The following is an 18060-nucleotide window of genomic DNA, read 5'->3' on the forward strand; positions in this document are numbered from 1 at the left end:
CTGGCCCAGTAGTCAGAGCAGGAATCATGCCTAGTGGGCAGAGCAGACATCCAGGTTGAGGAACGAAGTCAAGGTCAGCACCAGAGTCAACTGCCTATTACCAGAGCTAGAAGTCAAGCCAGCGTCAGAACCAGGAATCAAAGCTGAGGGTCAGAGCAGAGGTCAGATACCAAATGCTAGAGCCAGGATGAGAAGTCGGAGGCCAGAGTGGGAGCCAGGACTGGTAGCTGGAGGCAAGGTGTAAGGAGGAGGAGAGGTATAATTGGAGGAGAAGCAAGGATCGAGCTGGAGCACGGTGAGAACTGGAGCAAAGGCAGGAGCCAGAAGTGGAGCAGAGCAGGAATCAGGAGCAGAGTTGGGTGCAGGAGACAGGCACAAGCAGGATCCAATGCAGGCACAACAGGAAATCACCGTGTTGTTCAGATACACTTCCTATGCCTTCTTCCGGCTTAAATGCCATGACTGGACCAATCAGTGGAGTCAGATCATCATCCAATCAGGGTGCCTGTGGCTGAGCCTTGGCTGAGGCTATCGTCCTACTAGCTCCTTGGCTCAACAGATTTCAGAAGACAGTGGGTGGAGGCCAGGCTGCAGTTCAAGACCTGGGACATTAAACTAGTGTAGGGGGTTGGCTTTCTTTTTTAAAATAAAGATCACAAGCAAAAAGCCATGGTGTATCTTCCACCATACATCTTATCCTTTCAGTTAGGGGAGGAGAAGATTGATGTTTCATCCATTTCTTAGTTATGGATGAGTGATGTACGAATGTAATTCCCCGAATACACAATAAGAGCTTGTACACGAGCTCTAAATGGCTTGGGAAATAAGATGCCATCACTGCAATGAATTCCAGCCGAAGGAACTTAAGACACGTTCTTCTCTCCCACCCCTTCCTATTCCCTTCCCAATCCTCAATATACCTAGAGATAAGGAGATTCCATAACCAACTTCCGAGGAAATGGGTTTAATTTGACATGAGTATCAAGTCAGATGGCCCCTGCTTAAATGCCTTCCTGAATAGCGTGGCACTTAACCATGTCAACACTTTCTTGAATCAAGGACATAACAAGAGGAAAAGGCAAGTTTCCACAGTACCAGTTGTGAAAAAGGAAGGACCGAATATGTTACAAGTGTCTTGCCAACTTGAGATGTTCACATTACAGAGGTACATTACTCCCTAGGAATTTCCTGCAGATTGATTTACAGTGCTGGATTGCAGAGGAACAAAGTTATGAAGCCAGGAAAACCTAAACTGTACTGAAGATAGGTGGGAGGGAGAAGGTTGGAAAGAATCAAATTCCAGCCATCTCCAAGATCCCATCAGGTTGAGACCAGGCCTAAATAACATTGCAAAAATTCATCCACCTTGTCTGTCACTGCAAAAGTCCCTCTCTCTTTCCCCACCCTCGGAATGACTTTATGATATTATATATCACATGATCAGAAAATAATGCATCCAAATGGGATGTTTGTGACTGCTATTGTTTGCACTATGCTAGGTTCGGGAAGCATGGTAGGTAAAAGCATGAATATCAAATTATACATCCCAGAAACTCCTTTACTCAGTGTGATATAACAGAGCATACACAACCTGTGCCAGGGCGTCTTGCTGTGGAGCAACCGTTTTGTCTAAGTAAAGTAGGGGTGACGGGAATCCAAAATGATTTCCCACACAACATATTCAGAAAACCAAAGATAACATTCATACAGAACTTGAAACATCTCTTTTAGGTCTGAAAAGCAACTTGTTTTGTTGTGAAAAAAGTTTTGTTTTTTCCCGCCGCTAACATACAGGAAATCTGGGTTTCATTCCCAATGCAGGGGTTTCTTGTATAATCTTGCCCAAGTAACTTAATCTTTCTGTGCCTCTATTTTCCCATCTGTATACTGGGGGTCGTAATACTTCCCTGTCTCACAGTGCTGTTGAAAGACTTCATTCATCAGTACTTGCAAAGTGCATTGAGATCATCCAATGGAAAGCCATATGGAAGATTATGCTCAGTGGTTTGAGCATTGGCCTGCTAAACCCAGGGTTGAGAGTTCAATCCTTGAGGGGGCCATTTAGGGATCTGGGGCAAAAATTGGGGATTGGTCCTGCTTTGAGCAGGGGGTTGGACTAGATGACCTCCTGAGGTCCCTTCCAACCCTGATATTCTATGATTCTAGGATCATTATTTATTCCCCCCTTACTTCTCGGTTCCAACTGCTGGTGAAGGCAGAAGTGCTTCAATACTGCAAGCAAGTCTGTTCCCGTGAGATTTCCAGTCCAGTTTTGCAAACTTGGGTGAATTGGATCGTTTAGATAAGCACCCAGCTCTTGGGTGTTTGTTATGAATGGATCACCCCAGCAGCATCTTTTTCTATGTCTCTGATCAGCGACAGGCTTTCCCAAAGAGGTATTTTCTGGAGGATTTTTGCTTGATGCCCATGACGCAGGTGGGGAAGTATCTCTGATTTTGGCTGAAGTTTGCTTGCATACCCATTCAGCAGTACAAGTTTCTTCCTCAGAAGAGTACACAGATGAACCTGTGGAGTGGCTAGGGAGGAGGGACGGAGTGAAAAGGGAAGTGTCTGATGAACAACATGGATAATCCAAGCCATACTGTCTGAATTGGTCACCACAGCAACCCTCTTGGTCTCCAGCACCACAAAGAATGAGTGGTCCTAAATCCAGTGATGCTGACTTCCTTCCTAAAGGTAAGTACTCGCTGTTTTCTTTACTACAGCACCTGAACAGTGTAGGCAAAGTTTATTTAAATAGAAAACAGAAGGCTTTGGACACTCATAGCTATGTCGGAAACAGAGGCCTCTGCTGCCAGCTCTTATAAACATGGTGACCCTGCCTTATCCTAATCCATTACATCTCCTGGTACACAGTGTAATCATTGCTCACGTTCAAACAACATGAAGACTTTGGCTCAAAATCAGACTGTATTATTTAATGCCTAATTCTGTAAACTTCAGACTGACTTCAGCCGCAACTTGTCTGTGAGAGGAGGAGCCCTACAGTGAGCAGCCTTGCTAAGTCTCCCACCCTGCCTACACAACATCTGCATCTGACAGGCTCACCCCTCTGAGTAGCCAATATCCCCCACTCCTGCAATAGCTCTTCACCTTGGGCCAATGCACTGCCATTGGATCGCCAGGAGGCTGTACTGGCCTTACAACTGGGCCCCAGGGACAGAGGCTTCCTGGTGTCTCCCACAAGACCCCTTTTCAATGTGAGAACTCTGCTGTCCAAGAGCAGATGAATCACCAAAGCTTTGTCTTAGGCCCAAACCTTTTCAACTGGATTTAACATGCATACTGGAGCATAGTATAAACTTGGCTCTACGTGAAGCCATTTTTAACATAGCTTGGCTACCTAGTGTGGAAGAGGCCAACCCATGTTAGAACAGAGGGTTTCAAAATCACATTCTAACCTGGGCCTCTGCCTGGGCTAGGAAATGGTTACTCCAACATGATTTTGCTGAATCCATGTTAGCCAGTCAAATGGTATCAGAATCTGATTATTATTAGTGTTCAGAGCATGCTGGGCAGTTTATCGACAAGGTACAAAGAGAAGCTTGATATCTAAATAACCTTGTTTCAGCCTCCACCCAAAGTTTAAGCACACAATGTATTAAAAGGCCTGTAAAGTTTCACTAATAGGATATACAAGGACATAAATACTAAAACGCCAAGTCTCTGAAATACTCCAACGCACAGTGTAAGCCGCAACACTGTAATTCACCAGAAATGACACTCAACAGTGGGCATGGCGTGTGCATCCACAGCTCCACTTCAGTACCTTCTCAAAGAACAACTGCACCCAGGGTTGCCAATTCTCACCGTTTTATTAGGCATTTGCGACATTTGCTAGTTTTCTTGAAGCCCAGCTTCAGGAGTCAAGTGACAAGGTGAGAACCTCAGCTTTCATTTAAATATATATATATTAGTTTCTAGCCCTAATGGTCTGGAGGAAAGCTTGAAAAATTGCAATCTGAGTATATCCTAAAGGGTCAGAAACCAGAAGACAAATTTAAAAAACCCAGCTTGTATTTTTTTTTTTAAATGTCATGATCTTTTGACACCTGCCTGACTCATGATTTTTGAGCAACTGAGGTTGGCAATACTATACATCTTGCATGCCAATATCTATTCACTGCTAAAATATCACAACACCCAAAAGAATTTAAAACTCTAAAGGAAAAGAGCCACATCTGGTATAAAATCTCATAGCTCCCATGACTGCAAAGTAGCTGTGATACCACCAGCTGAGGATTGCACCATTGCCTCCAAGAGCCAGGTTTTTGAAGGGATTTAGGCACCTACAGAGGCACAGACTGCCGAGGCACCTAAGTCCCTACTCAAGGCTAAAGATGCAGTCATTACAAAGATTGCCAGCTTTCAATATCTCAGCCTTCAAGTACAGGCTTGCTCGATGAAAAATGGAAAGAGCCCATCATCGACTCAGGTTTTGTATGGTATCGGGATCAGGTAACATCATGGTGCAATGGAATTAAGTGATTCTAAAAATCCCAACTACCTCTCAACTGTACCAAATGATAAAGATAAATCGTTTATTAAAAGACCCTAATCTACTCTAAATTATTGAGCATATATAATATCATTACACTGAGCCCACAGTCAATAATATCGGTGTTCAGTAGGAGTTTATCCCATACCATTTCATGCTTCCTATGCTGCTATTCTTGGGTTTTTCATGAAGCGCTAAATTTTCAGATTCGAACAGGGATTTAAGACAACTTGTCCCCTCTAAAAATCAAAGGAATTAGGAGTGAATGATTTAGCCACAATATTCCCACAGAGCAGAGTCAGTTTTGTGGCTAGATCTCAGTCAATGATGACTAGTCAGAGTAGAGCGATTTTGCACACATTTGAGGCATGTACTTACTTAAGCACCATTTTGTGTGTTCCATAATTGCCAGGGCAGTTAGACAAAAGGGGTGAAAAGTGTTTAGCAAGAGATTCACTAAAACTTTCTAAATAGTTTGTATAAGGTCTTAAGAGTTCTGCAGCACCACTGAAAAAGACTGCATACTTGGACTCAACACCAAACTGTACCCTACTATCTTGGAATACAGGCAACCCCTATTAACACACAAAACCTATTCTTCCCCCCCCGCAGTCTACGCCCAAAAGCGCCATTCTTGTCAATAAGCAATTAAATGAAACCCACACAAATCCTTCCCTCTAAAGTGCCACAGGATTCTAGACAATTTCAACATGCAGCCTGCGTACCAAGAAGATCAGTTTGAAGGAAAAGTCCCATCACGTGCACACCTGTAGCCTCAAATCCAAAAACAACTTGGGAAACTGTAGCAGAGAAAACGCAGCTACTCTACAACAAACTATTATGCAAAATATTAAAAACAAATAAATCTGAGAGCTTTAAAACCCATAGCTAGGGACTTCTGGCCCAAACACACTAAGCTACGATTGCAAAATGTTTTGCTTACAAATAGCTGCATGTGCAAAGATACATACCTGTGCATGCAAAATGGTGACACATTTGTCCTCTCTACTGTTTGTTTGGACATGAATATTTTGGGGGTGCATGTAGGTGCTTGAGTTTTAAAACCTAACTTAAGACAAACTCACAATCCCTTTTAAAAAGAAAAAAAAGGGGGGGAAAGGCCTTTGCAAATGGAAACCACTTAAAAAACCAAAGGATTTTATTGTATTTATTTGCTTTTCTCCTATGGCTCCTACTCCAAATAATATGGTAAATGGTTTAATTCCCTCAAAAATGACCAAGTTACAAATAATGACTGTTCTCTATGCATGATTAATACATGGAGAACAGAATGAATTTCAGATGCCTGAAGTTTCGTTTGTCATATTACTTTTTCAAAACACTATTTTCCCCTCCTTAAGCCAAATTTCAGATAGCTAGAAAGATACTACAGTATTGTGGTCCTTTGTTCTTGGGGATTCAGACTACTCTATGGATGTGCTCGTTACACAATAGAAAAGCCAGACCAAATAGTACCACGCCCAAGGTAAAATTTACATTGACTTCAAAAGTGTACCCTGCAGAAGAAAACGTGGGAATTTTTTGAAGACTTTTACCGTTTTGTAAGACACACACTATACCAAAAACACCGGTTTTGGTACAGCATGTTTTTGCCTGGTACAAAGCAAGCTAAATGTAAGCTTTTGTATAACTAAAATACCAGAGGTAGTATCCAGTCAAAGGCCCCTAACCCACAATGTTACCCTATCATCTGCAGTAGTTATAGCTTAGTCAGAATACTTACTCAGAAAACAGGGAATGAGAACTATACAACTTACATTTTTAATGAAAGAAGGAAAATATAATTTTTAAAATGTTAATTAAATTACCATATAGAGGGAATTATTCAAGACCTAGAAGGCCTAAAGTTCAGATCTTTTATTTCCTCCCTACGAGAACTGTGAGCAACCCTACGAGAACTGTGAGCAATCCATTCCACTTGCCTGCCCTATTGCATCTTAGACATAGACAAGAATCCTACTTCTGGACAGTGACAGTTTTGTCAATTACACCACCCCGAGGGCACACAGGGACAGAGCATCATGGACACATATGATTCCAGGACAACAAACACCCCCTGTAAGTTGGGGATCATCCAAACTGCCCATCTGGATTTGATAGATGTTGAAACCTTTGTTCTTGGAAGACTGAATGTTTCCAAGGGGAAAAACAAAACAAAAAAAAAACAAAACAAAAGCCCAGTATTGCACCCCAAAACCAAAAATGTTATTTGAAGGCTGAATTCAAAATTTTGGCCTGCCAGCCTTAATAGTGTATTCTTAAAAGAACTTCTCCCACGCCTCCAGTTTTCTTTTCACCCCTGGACACAGACATGCAGCTGGACCAAAACAAGATGCCAGGCCTTAGTAGACAACCGAGGCACTGAAATGCAAATAAATGCACTGATTTAAATGGATCCTCTTGCTGTACCTTCTAAAGTGTACTAAATACATAAAGAGAGTATCTAGCTCAGCATTTCTCACATGTAGCCACCGGTGCTTTTCTTGTGGCCACAGCCTCCTGGGCTGTAATGGGGTGGGGATGGGCGGCAAAATAGTGGCCCCTCCTCTTTCCTGTTGCTCCTGGATGCACCACCTCGGTGTTCATTGCTGGGACCACCAGCAGGGGTTGGGCTCTGCCCCCCTCTGGAGACACCTAGGGTTCAACGCTGGAGGAGAAGGCAGCCAGTGAATTCCCCACCTTCCTGGGGCAGTGGGGCTCAGGCTTTAGGCCTCAGCTCTGGGGTGGTGGAGCAACAGGTTCTGGCTAAGGGGCTGAGGGCTCCAACTCCAGGCTCTGGCAGTGGGGCTTTAGGCCCCAGCCCCCTCCCGCCCCCACCCACCATTGCCCCTGGCCCCTGCTGCCACCCCCGACTCCCCCATTTGGGACTTAATTTGTCCTCTGGCTTGACAGGGCTGAGTCAGTCTGCTGTGAAAAGTGATACTTGCATGTTTGTTAATATCACTTTTCACAACAGACTTACTAGCTAACAATAAATAAATTACAGTGATTTGGATGTGTCTATGTGCATAATTATTTGTTTTTCCTAAAGCTAATTAAGTATTTTAGGGGAAAATGTGAGAGCGGCCACCAGCAAGAGTTGGTGGCCACACTCTGAGGCCACCAAAAAATTTGTCCTGAGAACTCCTGTTCTAGCGGACATTCTCAGAGGTTTTGGAGACCCCCTCAAGCACCATGAAAAGCAGTATTAACCCAGCCCTCAGTGCTGGAGGTAATCCAACCACATTATTCATGCTGGTCTTTTGCTTCAGTTTTTGTAGCCTTAACTTCATGTTCTTAAACTAACCTGAAAAAGAGACCAGAAGACAAATAAGTACAGCCCTGGTAATCATTAGAATACAGCCCTGTTCTGCAGTCCTGAGTCATTAAGCAAAACTCCCAATGAAGCCAATGGGTGTTTCACCTAATCAGGGTGTAAAGCACGTAGCCCTAATTAGGAGTTGTGTTACGTGTGACCAAGCATTCATAAGAAAGCATGCTTAAACAGTCCTTTCCTCCCTTTGTAATCCAGCTATAAGATTAGCCCCAAATCCTGATTTCAGAAATACATGAAACATAGGAAGTGATTTGCCGGTGTCAGTCCTTTCATTACACATCATTGAGGCAGCACAACGGATTTCAAGAGAAAGATCAGCACATGTACACGGCATGTGTACAAGATAGCAGTATGTGTGGGGGAAGAAAACTGTTTAGATACATCTTTATTTTGCATGTGTGCGCGCACAAACACTGAGAGGTAAATATCTCTTCTCGTCCATATAAAGACGAATCACATTTTCGTAGCATAACTCAGTGCGGATCATTATTAGAGAAACTAGCAACACTTCCCTGGTGTGCTGTACATCAACAGCATCAACAAATGGTGGCACTGAAGAAAACTGACACATCCCAATCCAGCTGGCATCTGCATCTACTTAGCCCTCTTTCCGCCATCACCACCTCCCCCGGTATGTCACCAGTCACAAGGCCTTCATTTACAAAAAACGACATTCTTTATCATTAGCATGACCAGGAATTGGAGTGAGGAAGGAAAGTGCGGGGGTGTGCACATGGGAAGGGAAACAGCATTTTTACGTAACAAGGCAGAGTTTTCTTTTTTTTTTTTTTCGGGGGGGGGGGCGTTTAAAAACGAACAAGATTAAACCTTGCACAAACTTTGTTCCATCAAAACACATTTCTTCTCCCCCCGCCTTTCCCCCAGAACATTGTAAGTAACACAAAAGATCACATTACAAATGACAGCTGTGGCTCTTTTGGAAGGTGGTCTCCATCTCAGAGGTAGTATATGTTCCTCACGGCCTAAGTGGTTGCTATGGTAAGTACACTTTTTATTGAATCGCAGAGTGAAACAGCTCTTAAAAATCCCCATAAACAGTCAAAATCCACAGAAGAGTCCACCTCAGGCTTCCTGGAAAAAGGTTTCCAGAATGGATAAGAGAATTTAGAATCTATCAATTTTTTTGAGGGGGTGTCAACTCATCTATCCCTCATCTGCACATGCGTCAGGAATATGGTGAAGCAGCATTTAAATGAGTAGGGGTGCTGCAGGAAGGGAGACACCAGCAAATCGCTTGTGAGCTCTCCCGAAAGGGGCACACTGTGTCTGAAGGGAGGGAAATTGTTATTTATAAAGGGCAGAGCCTATTCTTCTGAAGAGTAACAGACTTCAGTGAAACCTGAAATTCAATTACACCTCCCATCTTCATCTGCATTTTTAGATTCACCATTTAAATTGCAATCACATATAAAAATAGGTGACAACTTATTTACAAGCAACACTTGACCTACCTTCAACACGTATAATCCAATAGCAAAAATCATCCACCAGAATCTATTAAAATCTTTCTTTCCTCCTCCGATAAACAAGTCTGTCACAGCGAAATTTAAAATGAAAGACTAGCGATGTGCATGTTGCCCTGTAGTTTGCTTTGCTGTGGCAAAGGACGATAACCAGCCAGCCAGCAGAGGGCACATGAGTTATCAAACCCAGTTCCCAGAGGAATGTTTTCATCTCTGATGACCTCATTGACGATGGATTGATAAACAACTAAATAAAAGGCAGATTCTTGTTGGCTTATTCACCATTAGAAAATAAGTGATAGGCTGGCATGAGGGAGGGGGGAAGAAGGCGAGGAATTTTGTTTGTAGACCAGATAAAAGAGGTAGCGAGGTAAACGTCTTTCTTTGAGCTCGTGGTACAGCAATAGCACAAACAACAGGAAGGAAAAATAAAATCCTTTTAAAAAGTGAATAAACAGAATTTGGCATTGACCATTTAAATATCAGCACAGTCTACATTTCGCTCTGCCTTATTCAGGTCGGTTTTTAAAACTATTAATTCAAAGAGTTATTAAAACATTTTATCAAAACTATTTAAGACGCTCATAACAAAGGGTCTGGGACTTTTCAGGTTTAAGAGACACAGATTTTTTTTTAAAAAGACATTTCTAAGTTATTTTCATTTTTTAAAAAAAGTAAATTAATATCTTTCAAGTGTCTGATGTGATTTCTCAACTATATCAGCTTTAGATCCTATATCAAAAATACATGAGCAGTTTCCTTTTTGCATAATTTCACCTACGTATCCATTAATTATAAAAAAAATAAAGTCAAAAACATGAGATCTGATGATAAAATATATTGAAAGAAATATTCTAACAAGCTGTGAGCCATCTTCTCAAGAGGTTAATTTATCAGCTCAACATTCAGAACTGATGGGCTCATTAGCTAAAAATTTCATAAAAACCAGATATAGGTGAATGTGAAAGAGTTTGGGCAGTCATAGTTGCATAGTGCAGTGTACAAATAACAATTTGTTTCTTTTGGACATTATTTAAACACATACTCACATGCGGCTTGAACACTGTAACATTACCATCACTTTTACTGTATGGGAAGAAATTTGACTACAGTAGCAGAATTCAACAATGGAACTGGATTTTTCTTGAGATGAATTGTAAACATACCATTTGCTGACATTCAGTGTTTATACTAAGTGAAAATGCACCAGAAAGAAAAGATTTTTGCTGTTGTTCATTTTAAAATATTTTTAGCTTGATCCTAACAAGACTTTATTCGGGTAAGACTCTGTCTGACTAACTCCCCACAAGATTTGTCTGAGTAAGGACTACAGATCAGGCCCAGAATTCACAATGCTTCTTGGAGGTGGTTTATTTTTCAATATTCTCCCAAACCCAGTGTTCATTTCAACAGCTGGAAAGTTAGAATTGTAAATCAACTGGATTGGACTTACATAAAATCAAAATAATTTTGGAGAGTGTAAATTTAAGGGGCACTTAGCTTCTTCACTTTTCCAAAAAGCAAGAGCTTATACGCCATGGATAATATTTTGAAGTGCTGCCCAGCAACAGAAAACTCATTCCCCACCCTTTACCCTGGGTTTGGCTTGCCCTTTTCTGTGTGTTGAGTAAAAGAAAAAGGATGACAAGGAAATGCTGTTAATGTCAAATGTCTTTTTTTTTTTTTCAACCAAGGAAGAATGTCTTCTGAGTTTACTTACAACGATGTGTGCTGGAGATGGAGACCTAGCATCCTTGAGGGCTTGTCTACTCTGAAGGCTCCCTGCCTGAACATCAAGCAGTGGCCATTTCATCTGGAGATACTGGATGGGAGAAAACAAAAATGGGAAAAGAAAAATGAGTTCAGAAAAGAAAGACAAAATAAAACAACAAATCCTAGCTAACATGGGCAAAAAGATATAACTTAAAACATATGCAAGGAACTGAAACGAAAAACAAAGAGACGGCAGGTACCTTTGTATGGCTATGTGAAACAAAACTGGCCCAGAACACTAACATTTTCATTCATTTCATTTCATACAGCAGCATTTTCAAACAGCAGAATAAGGAAATAAAGCAGATTGAAAAGACAATGTTATCTTGAATGAGTTTATTAACAAATCAGATCTGGAAGAAGAAAAAACACAGAAATAAAATAGCTGAGAAACTGAGAGGGGCAGGGGGAAGGGAAGGAGGGTGGACAGTCAAGTCTTTAAAAAAAAAAAAACCCAAAATAAACACAACTCCTGAATCCCAGCATATTATCATCTCACAGTAAGAATTTATTCAGCAAATGCCAATAATAGTAATAATCAACTTCTATAGCTCTTTGTGTCTTCAAAGCACCATACCAACCTCACCGTGCAGTTCTACTCTGAAAGGCAACTCTGTATTGACCACTGTGAGGTGCCATGTTTATTTTCTCTCAGTGGCTTTCAGATCAAATGTTCTCAGTTTACAAGTTTATTTTGTGCTACCTTTGCAAACTCAACCCGGGGTCTGTAAGTCAAAATGGATTATTTCCTTCTTGGGCATCAAACAACCCAATTCTTGATGGCCCCATCCTGAAATAAAGCTTTTCTGAACCCCCTCTTCTGGCCTTCAAACAACCCCCCAACTCAAAGCAGCACCAGACCCTGCCAAACCAATGCAAACATCTGTAGACATATTTCCACTGCTGCGACGATCCACACCCTCCATAGCACACCTTTCAAAATCCATGATTCCTACACATTCCTATCACAACATCTGGTGTACATCATCCAGTGCAGTGAATGCCCCAATTGCAACTAAGTGGTTGAAACCAGACAATCACTATGCTCTTGACTGAACTCACACAGGAAAATGCTAAAAGACAAAAACACCACATCTCCTGTGAGTGAAGACTTTTCACAAAGTGATCACTCTACATCTGACCTATCAATCCTCATCGAAAACCTGCACAACACTTTTAAAAGGCGAGCCTGGGAGCTCAAATTCATAACTTTGCTAGACACTAAAAATCATGGTTTTAATAAAGATACTGGATTTATGGCTTATTATGTCCATTGTAACCCACTAACCTCACTTTTCTGTCCTATGATTTACAGTGTTGTTAACGGGCCATTTCACCTTGAATGGTCCCATAGTACATGTGCTAACTACTTATGCTGAATTATCTGTTGGATCTTGTATTTAGCTGTGAAACTCTGAGCACCTTTCCCAGAGCTGAAGAGCAGCTTTGTATAGCTCAAAAGCATGTCTCTCTCACCAGCAGATGTTGCTCCAATAAAAGATATTACCTCACCCACCTTGTCTCTCCAATAGCCTTCCATGACACCTCTGCAACCTCACTTCCTTCAATGGGTTTGCATAGGTGTAACTGATTGGCACTCTAAGTGAAACTTAAACTATCTGGTTGATTATACATAAGAAGAAATAAGTACAGCTCACTCTGTCCTCTGTCTTGATTCTGTGGGCCACTGAAGTCAGCAGATAGGACTCTGAACATACAGAAGAGTAGATAAGCTCAGTAAGAATGTGCTGTTTTTACTTAGTTCTTTTTCAGAATTGAACCAAACTTCAAGAAGCAATGGAGTTTTGGCACTGACTTCACTGGGAGCAGATATGGACTTCAAGTTCTGCACTAGGACATGCATGTCTTCCCATTAAAGTCACTAGAATCACTGACATGCACCTGAGTGAGAGCAGAAATTGGCCCCCAAAAAACTAGCAGAAGTAGTATACCCACAGTTCTCTGAGATATGCAGCCAGACAGACGGATCAGGCTGTGGAATAGTTTTCTCAAGGGACATGGTGAAAGCCACATTGCTTGGAGACGTTTAAAAACAAACAGAACAAAGTTCTGGAGGACATACTGTAGTGGGACTTTCCTGGACTGAACCCCCATTGATTTAACAGGCGACATCTATTCCTATTTCTGTGCTGCACCTGTTATATCCAGTGTCTGCATCTATTTCATTCCATGTATTTAGCAGGATAGTAATGCCTTCATTTATGTGCATACAACATTTACTAGCGTGAAAGACCTGGTAGGTGCAAGGCTGTATGCACTGTGGTGACAGTCAACACGAGATGCACTATCATTTCCCATCACTTCAGCTATGTCTACACTGCAGTAGAAGACTTGGCCGGAGTCAGCTGACTTAGGCTCGTGGGGCTCGGGATGCAGGGCTAAAAATAGCAGCGTAGATGTTCAGGTGCAGGCTGGAGCCCAGGCTCTGAGATCCTGTGAGCATGTAGGGTCTCAAAGCCTGGGCTCCAGCCCAAGAAACTCAAAGAGTCAGAGACTCAGTGTTGCAGGTTTTTTTATTCAGTGTAGATATACTTTTGGAGAGTCTCATATTTTCAAGCTTTGGAATTCAAAGAAATAAACATGTGGTTTGTGCCCCTTTGAGTACTTAAAGTTCCAAGAAAAATTTGTTTTTATTAATCTTCACATTTAGGATTTCGGCAAATTGGAGTAGAACCTTCCAGAATTTCTTTTACCAAAAAAAAAACCCAACACTAACAAAAACTATAATTATTTTGGAGAAGCAATGTTGCCAACTCACCATTTTAATCACAAGTTTCCCAGTGTTTGAAGTTTAAGCAAAGGCCCAGCTCTCGGAGACAAGTGATTACGAGAGAATCTCAGCTTTTATGATTGTTATTGTTATTTTAAGAGTAAGAATCTACCCATCCTGGTTTTGGACAAAAGCTGGAAAATGTGCCCTGATTCTACCCTCGACCATGGGTTCTCAAACTGGGGGTAGGGACTCCTCAGGGGGTCGCAAGGTTAGAACATAGGGAGTCACAAGCTGTCAGCCTCCACCTCAAACCCCACTTTGCCTCCAACATTTATAATAGTGTTAAATGTATAAACAAGTGTTTTTAATTTATAAGGGGGGGTCGCACTCAGAGGCTTGCTACGTGAAAGGGGTCACCAGTACAATAGTTTGAGAACCACTGCCCTAGACTAGAGATTCAAAAAGCAGAAGGCAAACGAAAAGAACCTAAAACGTATCATTTAAAAAAAAAAAAAGAAAGAAAGAATCTTAGACCAATCTCATTGTTTTTTGGGGAGTTTGAGTCATGATTTTAAACATCTGAGGTCGGCAATACCAGGCAAATAAATGACTAGGGCTTGAAAACTATCAGGTACTGTACACGTGGTGATTGTAACATCACCATATAAACGTGTCTAAGAAAAAGTAAGTACAAGGCACTAAAGGTCTGCATGGCAGTTCCTTCATAAGGGGTTACACTGAAGGTCACAAACCCACTCCAACTAAAAGAAATAATGATACATGGATTGACAGACCACAACAAGTAATAGCTCCCCAAAATTTTCAGCAGCATTTTTAAACATTTAGAGCTGGTGAAAGATGTTGTTTCGTCACCCTAGCGTCTGAAGTTTGCTGGATATCCACAGAACAGGCACACGCACAAGGTAAGTGCCCCCCACAGCACCCCTTGATGTGCCTCAGATCTGACCGGGATGACCATCTGCAAGGCAGGGATTAGTTCCACCACTGCTAACACGCGGTAAAGGCAGTAAGCGCCAGGTATCCTGACGGTTTGTGGGAAATGGGCACTAGACCATTAGAAATTGGAATGAGGCATTTTTCCTAGCCCACCAGACAGCCATCAGATGGTCATGAGTGATTTAAAATATTGCTACAAGAGTGACAAAGCCACAAAGAAACTCAGTTTGTCAGCAGTTTTAGCAGATAGGTCAAGGACTGAGCAGGCCTGGTCACTGGAGTACTTTTTTGTCACTAGGCTGCACCCCCCCAGGGCACATTCAGATGCCCTGAACATGCAGCGTGGGGAAGTTCATATTAGACTCTTTCTACGCGCTAACTATTATGTGGCTAAACAAAAGGCTGTGGTCTCCAGTGATCAATTCAGAACCTTTTAGTGGCACTAAATTCCCTCAGAAAGAAACTCCATGTGAAAGTAGGGTTCCTAAGTGTCCGGTTTTGGAACGGACCCTGGCAGCTCCGGTCAGCACCGTCAACCGGGCCGTTAAAAGTCTGGTTGTCGGTGCTGCGAAGCTCAGGCAGGCTAGTCCCTACCTGTCCTGGCTCTGCACTGTACCCCAGAAAGGGCCAGCAGGTTCGGCTCCTAGGATGGGGGGCCACGAGACTTCACGCACTGCCCCCATCCCAAGCACCAGGTCCGCACTCCCATTGGCTGGGAACCAGGCAGTGTCTTCAGGCGAGAACAGCACACGCAGAGCCACCTGCCATGCCTCCACCTAGGACCCAGACCTGATGTCCGCTTCCGGAACGCAGTGCAGTCCGTGGTGCCAGGACAGGCAGGAAGCCTGCCTTAGCCAAAAATAAGCCTGCATCCCAACCCCGAGACCCAACCTCCTGCCCCAGCCTAGAACCCCCTCCCACACCTTGAATCCCTCTCCCACACACCCCAGCCTTGAGCCCCACCCCCACCCCCTCATCCCCATAGCCCCAGAGAACCCTAACCCCCCTGCACCCCAACCCCTGCCTCAACCCGCAGCCCCCTCCCGCACCCTGAACCCCTCATCCCCAGCCTCACCCAAGAACCCACACTCCCAGCCACAGCCCTCACCCCCCACACCCCAACCCCCTGCCCAGAGTCCCCTTCTGCACCCTGAACCCCTCATTTCTGGCCACACCCACACCCCCAGTTAGAGCCCTCACTCCCTCCTGCACCCCAACCCCCTGCTCCAGCCCAGTGCAAGTGAGTGAAGGTGGGAAAGAGCAAGCAACCGAGGGAGGGGGAATGTAGTAAGTGGGAGACAGGGCCTCAGGGAAGGGGCAGGGCAGAGGGCATAGCCTCAGGGAAGGGGCCATGCTAGGGTGTTCGGTTTTCTGGGATTAGAAAATTGTGAAAGGTTCAATTTTTCCTGCTTCATCTTCAGTCTCTAGAAGAGGGTCAGTAATTTCACAGCAATTGCTACAATGTCCAGGTAGAACAAGCTAAGTGAAAGAAAGAGCCAAGGAGGAATTTACAACTGCTTTGCTCTTATACGTTTAAATCCCAGTAAAACCCTTCTACAAGCCACCCCAACAAAGAAGATGCCAAGAAATCTCATGTTACAAAGTCTAGGAGATAGCCAAACCTGCCTCTTTTCCTGGACACAATTGGATGCGAATTCGAGTGGAGTCCAAAAAGAAAATTCCAAACTTAAGGGTCTCACACGTGCAGCTTCCATTAAAACCAGTGGGAGTTACATGCATATCAAAGGAGAAAATAAACAGACCTCATAGACACCAGCAGTGTGCAGTGGTCAATAAAGTAACTTCCATCAGCTCTAGCCAGTGGCAAGCCTCCAGTTTTACATTCCAGCCCCATCAAGGGCAAGATGTTCTGTCCCTAGGATAAACACAAAGGGCCTCAGCAAGTCACTGTGTCAAGCTAACTAACTGACAGTTTCAATGTCGGGACACTCGCAAAAGTGTAATTGGCTGGCTTTAGAACGCCAGCCCCGTTGATAAAGTATGAAATATTAGTTTTGTTTAAGGTGACAAGCCTGGCTCGAGGACTCCACGTCCAAGAACTGCCATGCCTATAATACGACATTAATGCAGTGGCTTATAATTCTTACTTTGCATAAAAGCTTCATTGTGTGCCATATCCAATCTCCACAGGCTACCTGAGCCACAGCTTTTTACGAGTCTACAATACACATAATTTTCAATTATGTTAGGGCAGAACAGAATCACTGCCTATATAATATTACTGGTTCGAGGAAATGAGACTCAGCCCTACTGCCGAGAGAGCTAACTAAATCCAGATGGTTGTAGGGGGGAGTACAAGCAGTCCTATGGAGTTACGTAGCAGCAACCACCCCTCAGCAACTCTCTCTTTCACAATGGAACGAGATGCCAAGTAATTGCCGTGGCCCCCACCGCCCGTGCACAATACATTAGGTATTAGGTTGGAAACTGTAGAAGGGAGGACTCTTTTGGCAGAGGAAGAGTTACAACACAGCTCTTACATGCAAACTTTGGGGGGAGGGGGGCAGAGACTGATTGCTTTCACAGGTTTACTACTGCTGCAATGTGCAGTTATTCTTATTAAAAGAAGAAAATTAGATCTTATTACAGCCAGGAGGTAAATCCTTTCCTTCCTTGAGCAACTAAATAGCAGGAAATCCTTTTCTTTCGGCCCTAAATGCAAATTTCAGTCAGGCAGTTCCTCTAATTTGCACGGGGACTAGAAAAATTCAAGCCTGACTTTCCCAGCATTCTGACAGTGGTTTTACATTCCTCGGAGGGGGGCAAAGAGGAGGGAAATTCCCACCATCAGTAGTCCAGAATTAACACTCTCGCCTTCCCTGTATGACACTAGACACACAATACACACTCCCCTCCTGCTTGTCTGCCTCAGTGTGGAAATCATGAATTGCCTATACAAACACTCAACTTTTCAGCCAATTAACTCAAACAAACCTGTGCAAATTATTTCCAAGCAAACTGCTGAAACAGGCTCCCCTGCCACCTTCTTAGATTTTTCAAAACACACAATCCTGGCATAAGTATGTTACTCTCTGTTTAATAATATGATCTAATTGTGGATCAGCAGTGTGTATTTTTTTTAAATAACATTTTAAGCAAGAGAACTTATGCAAAATAATTGTTATGCTGCAGGCCTCTGTACAAATATTAAAATACATGTGAGGCTAGCATACCTGAGAGAAACCAAAGCTGTCAAATTGTTAGCACAAGGGGAAAGGCAAATATCTCAAACGGC

The 18060-nt window shown here is 43.0% G+C and overlaps 1 protein-coding gene across 22 annotated transcripts in view; it reads right to left on the minus strand.

Annotated features, from left to right (window-relative positions):
- Positions 1-18060, minus strand: part of TCF7L2 (transcription factor 7 like 2) — a 204641-nt gene that overhangs the window by 115626 nt on the left and 70955 nt on the right. For all 22 annotated transcript variants that reach the window (XM_073354337.1, XM_073354335.1, XM_073354339.1 and 19 more), the window contains exon 4: positions 11061-11162. In XM_073354337.1, the coding sequence (XP_073210438.1) occupies positions 11061-11162 (102 nt within the window). The remainder of the gene's footprint in view (positions 1-11060; positions 11163-18060) is intronic.

The sequence above is a fragment of the Lepidochelys kempii genome, chromosome 7, assembly GCF_965140265.1.
Source record: "Lepidochelys kempii isolate rLepKem1 chromosome 7, rLepKem1.hap2, whole genome shotgun sequence".
NCBI classification, from domain to species: Eukaryota; Metazoa; Chordata; order Testudines; family Cheloniidae; genus Lepidochelys; species Lepidochelys kempii.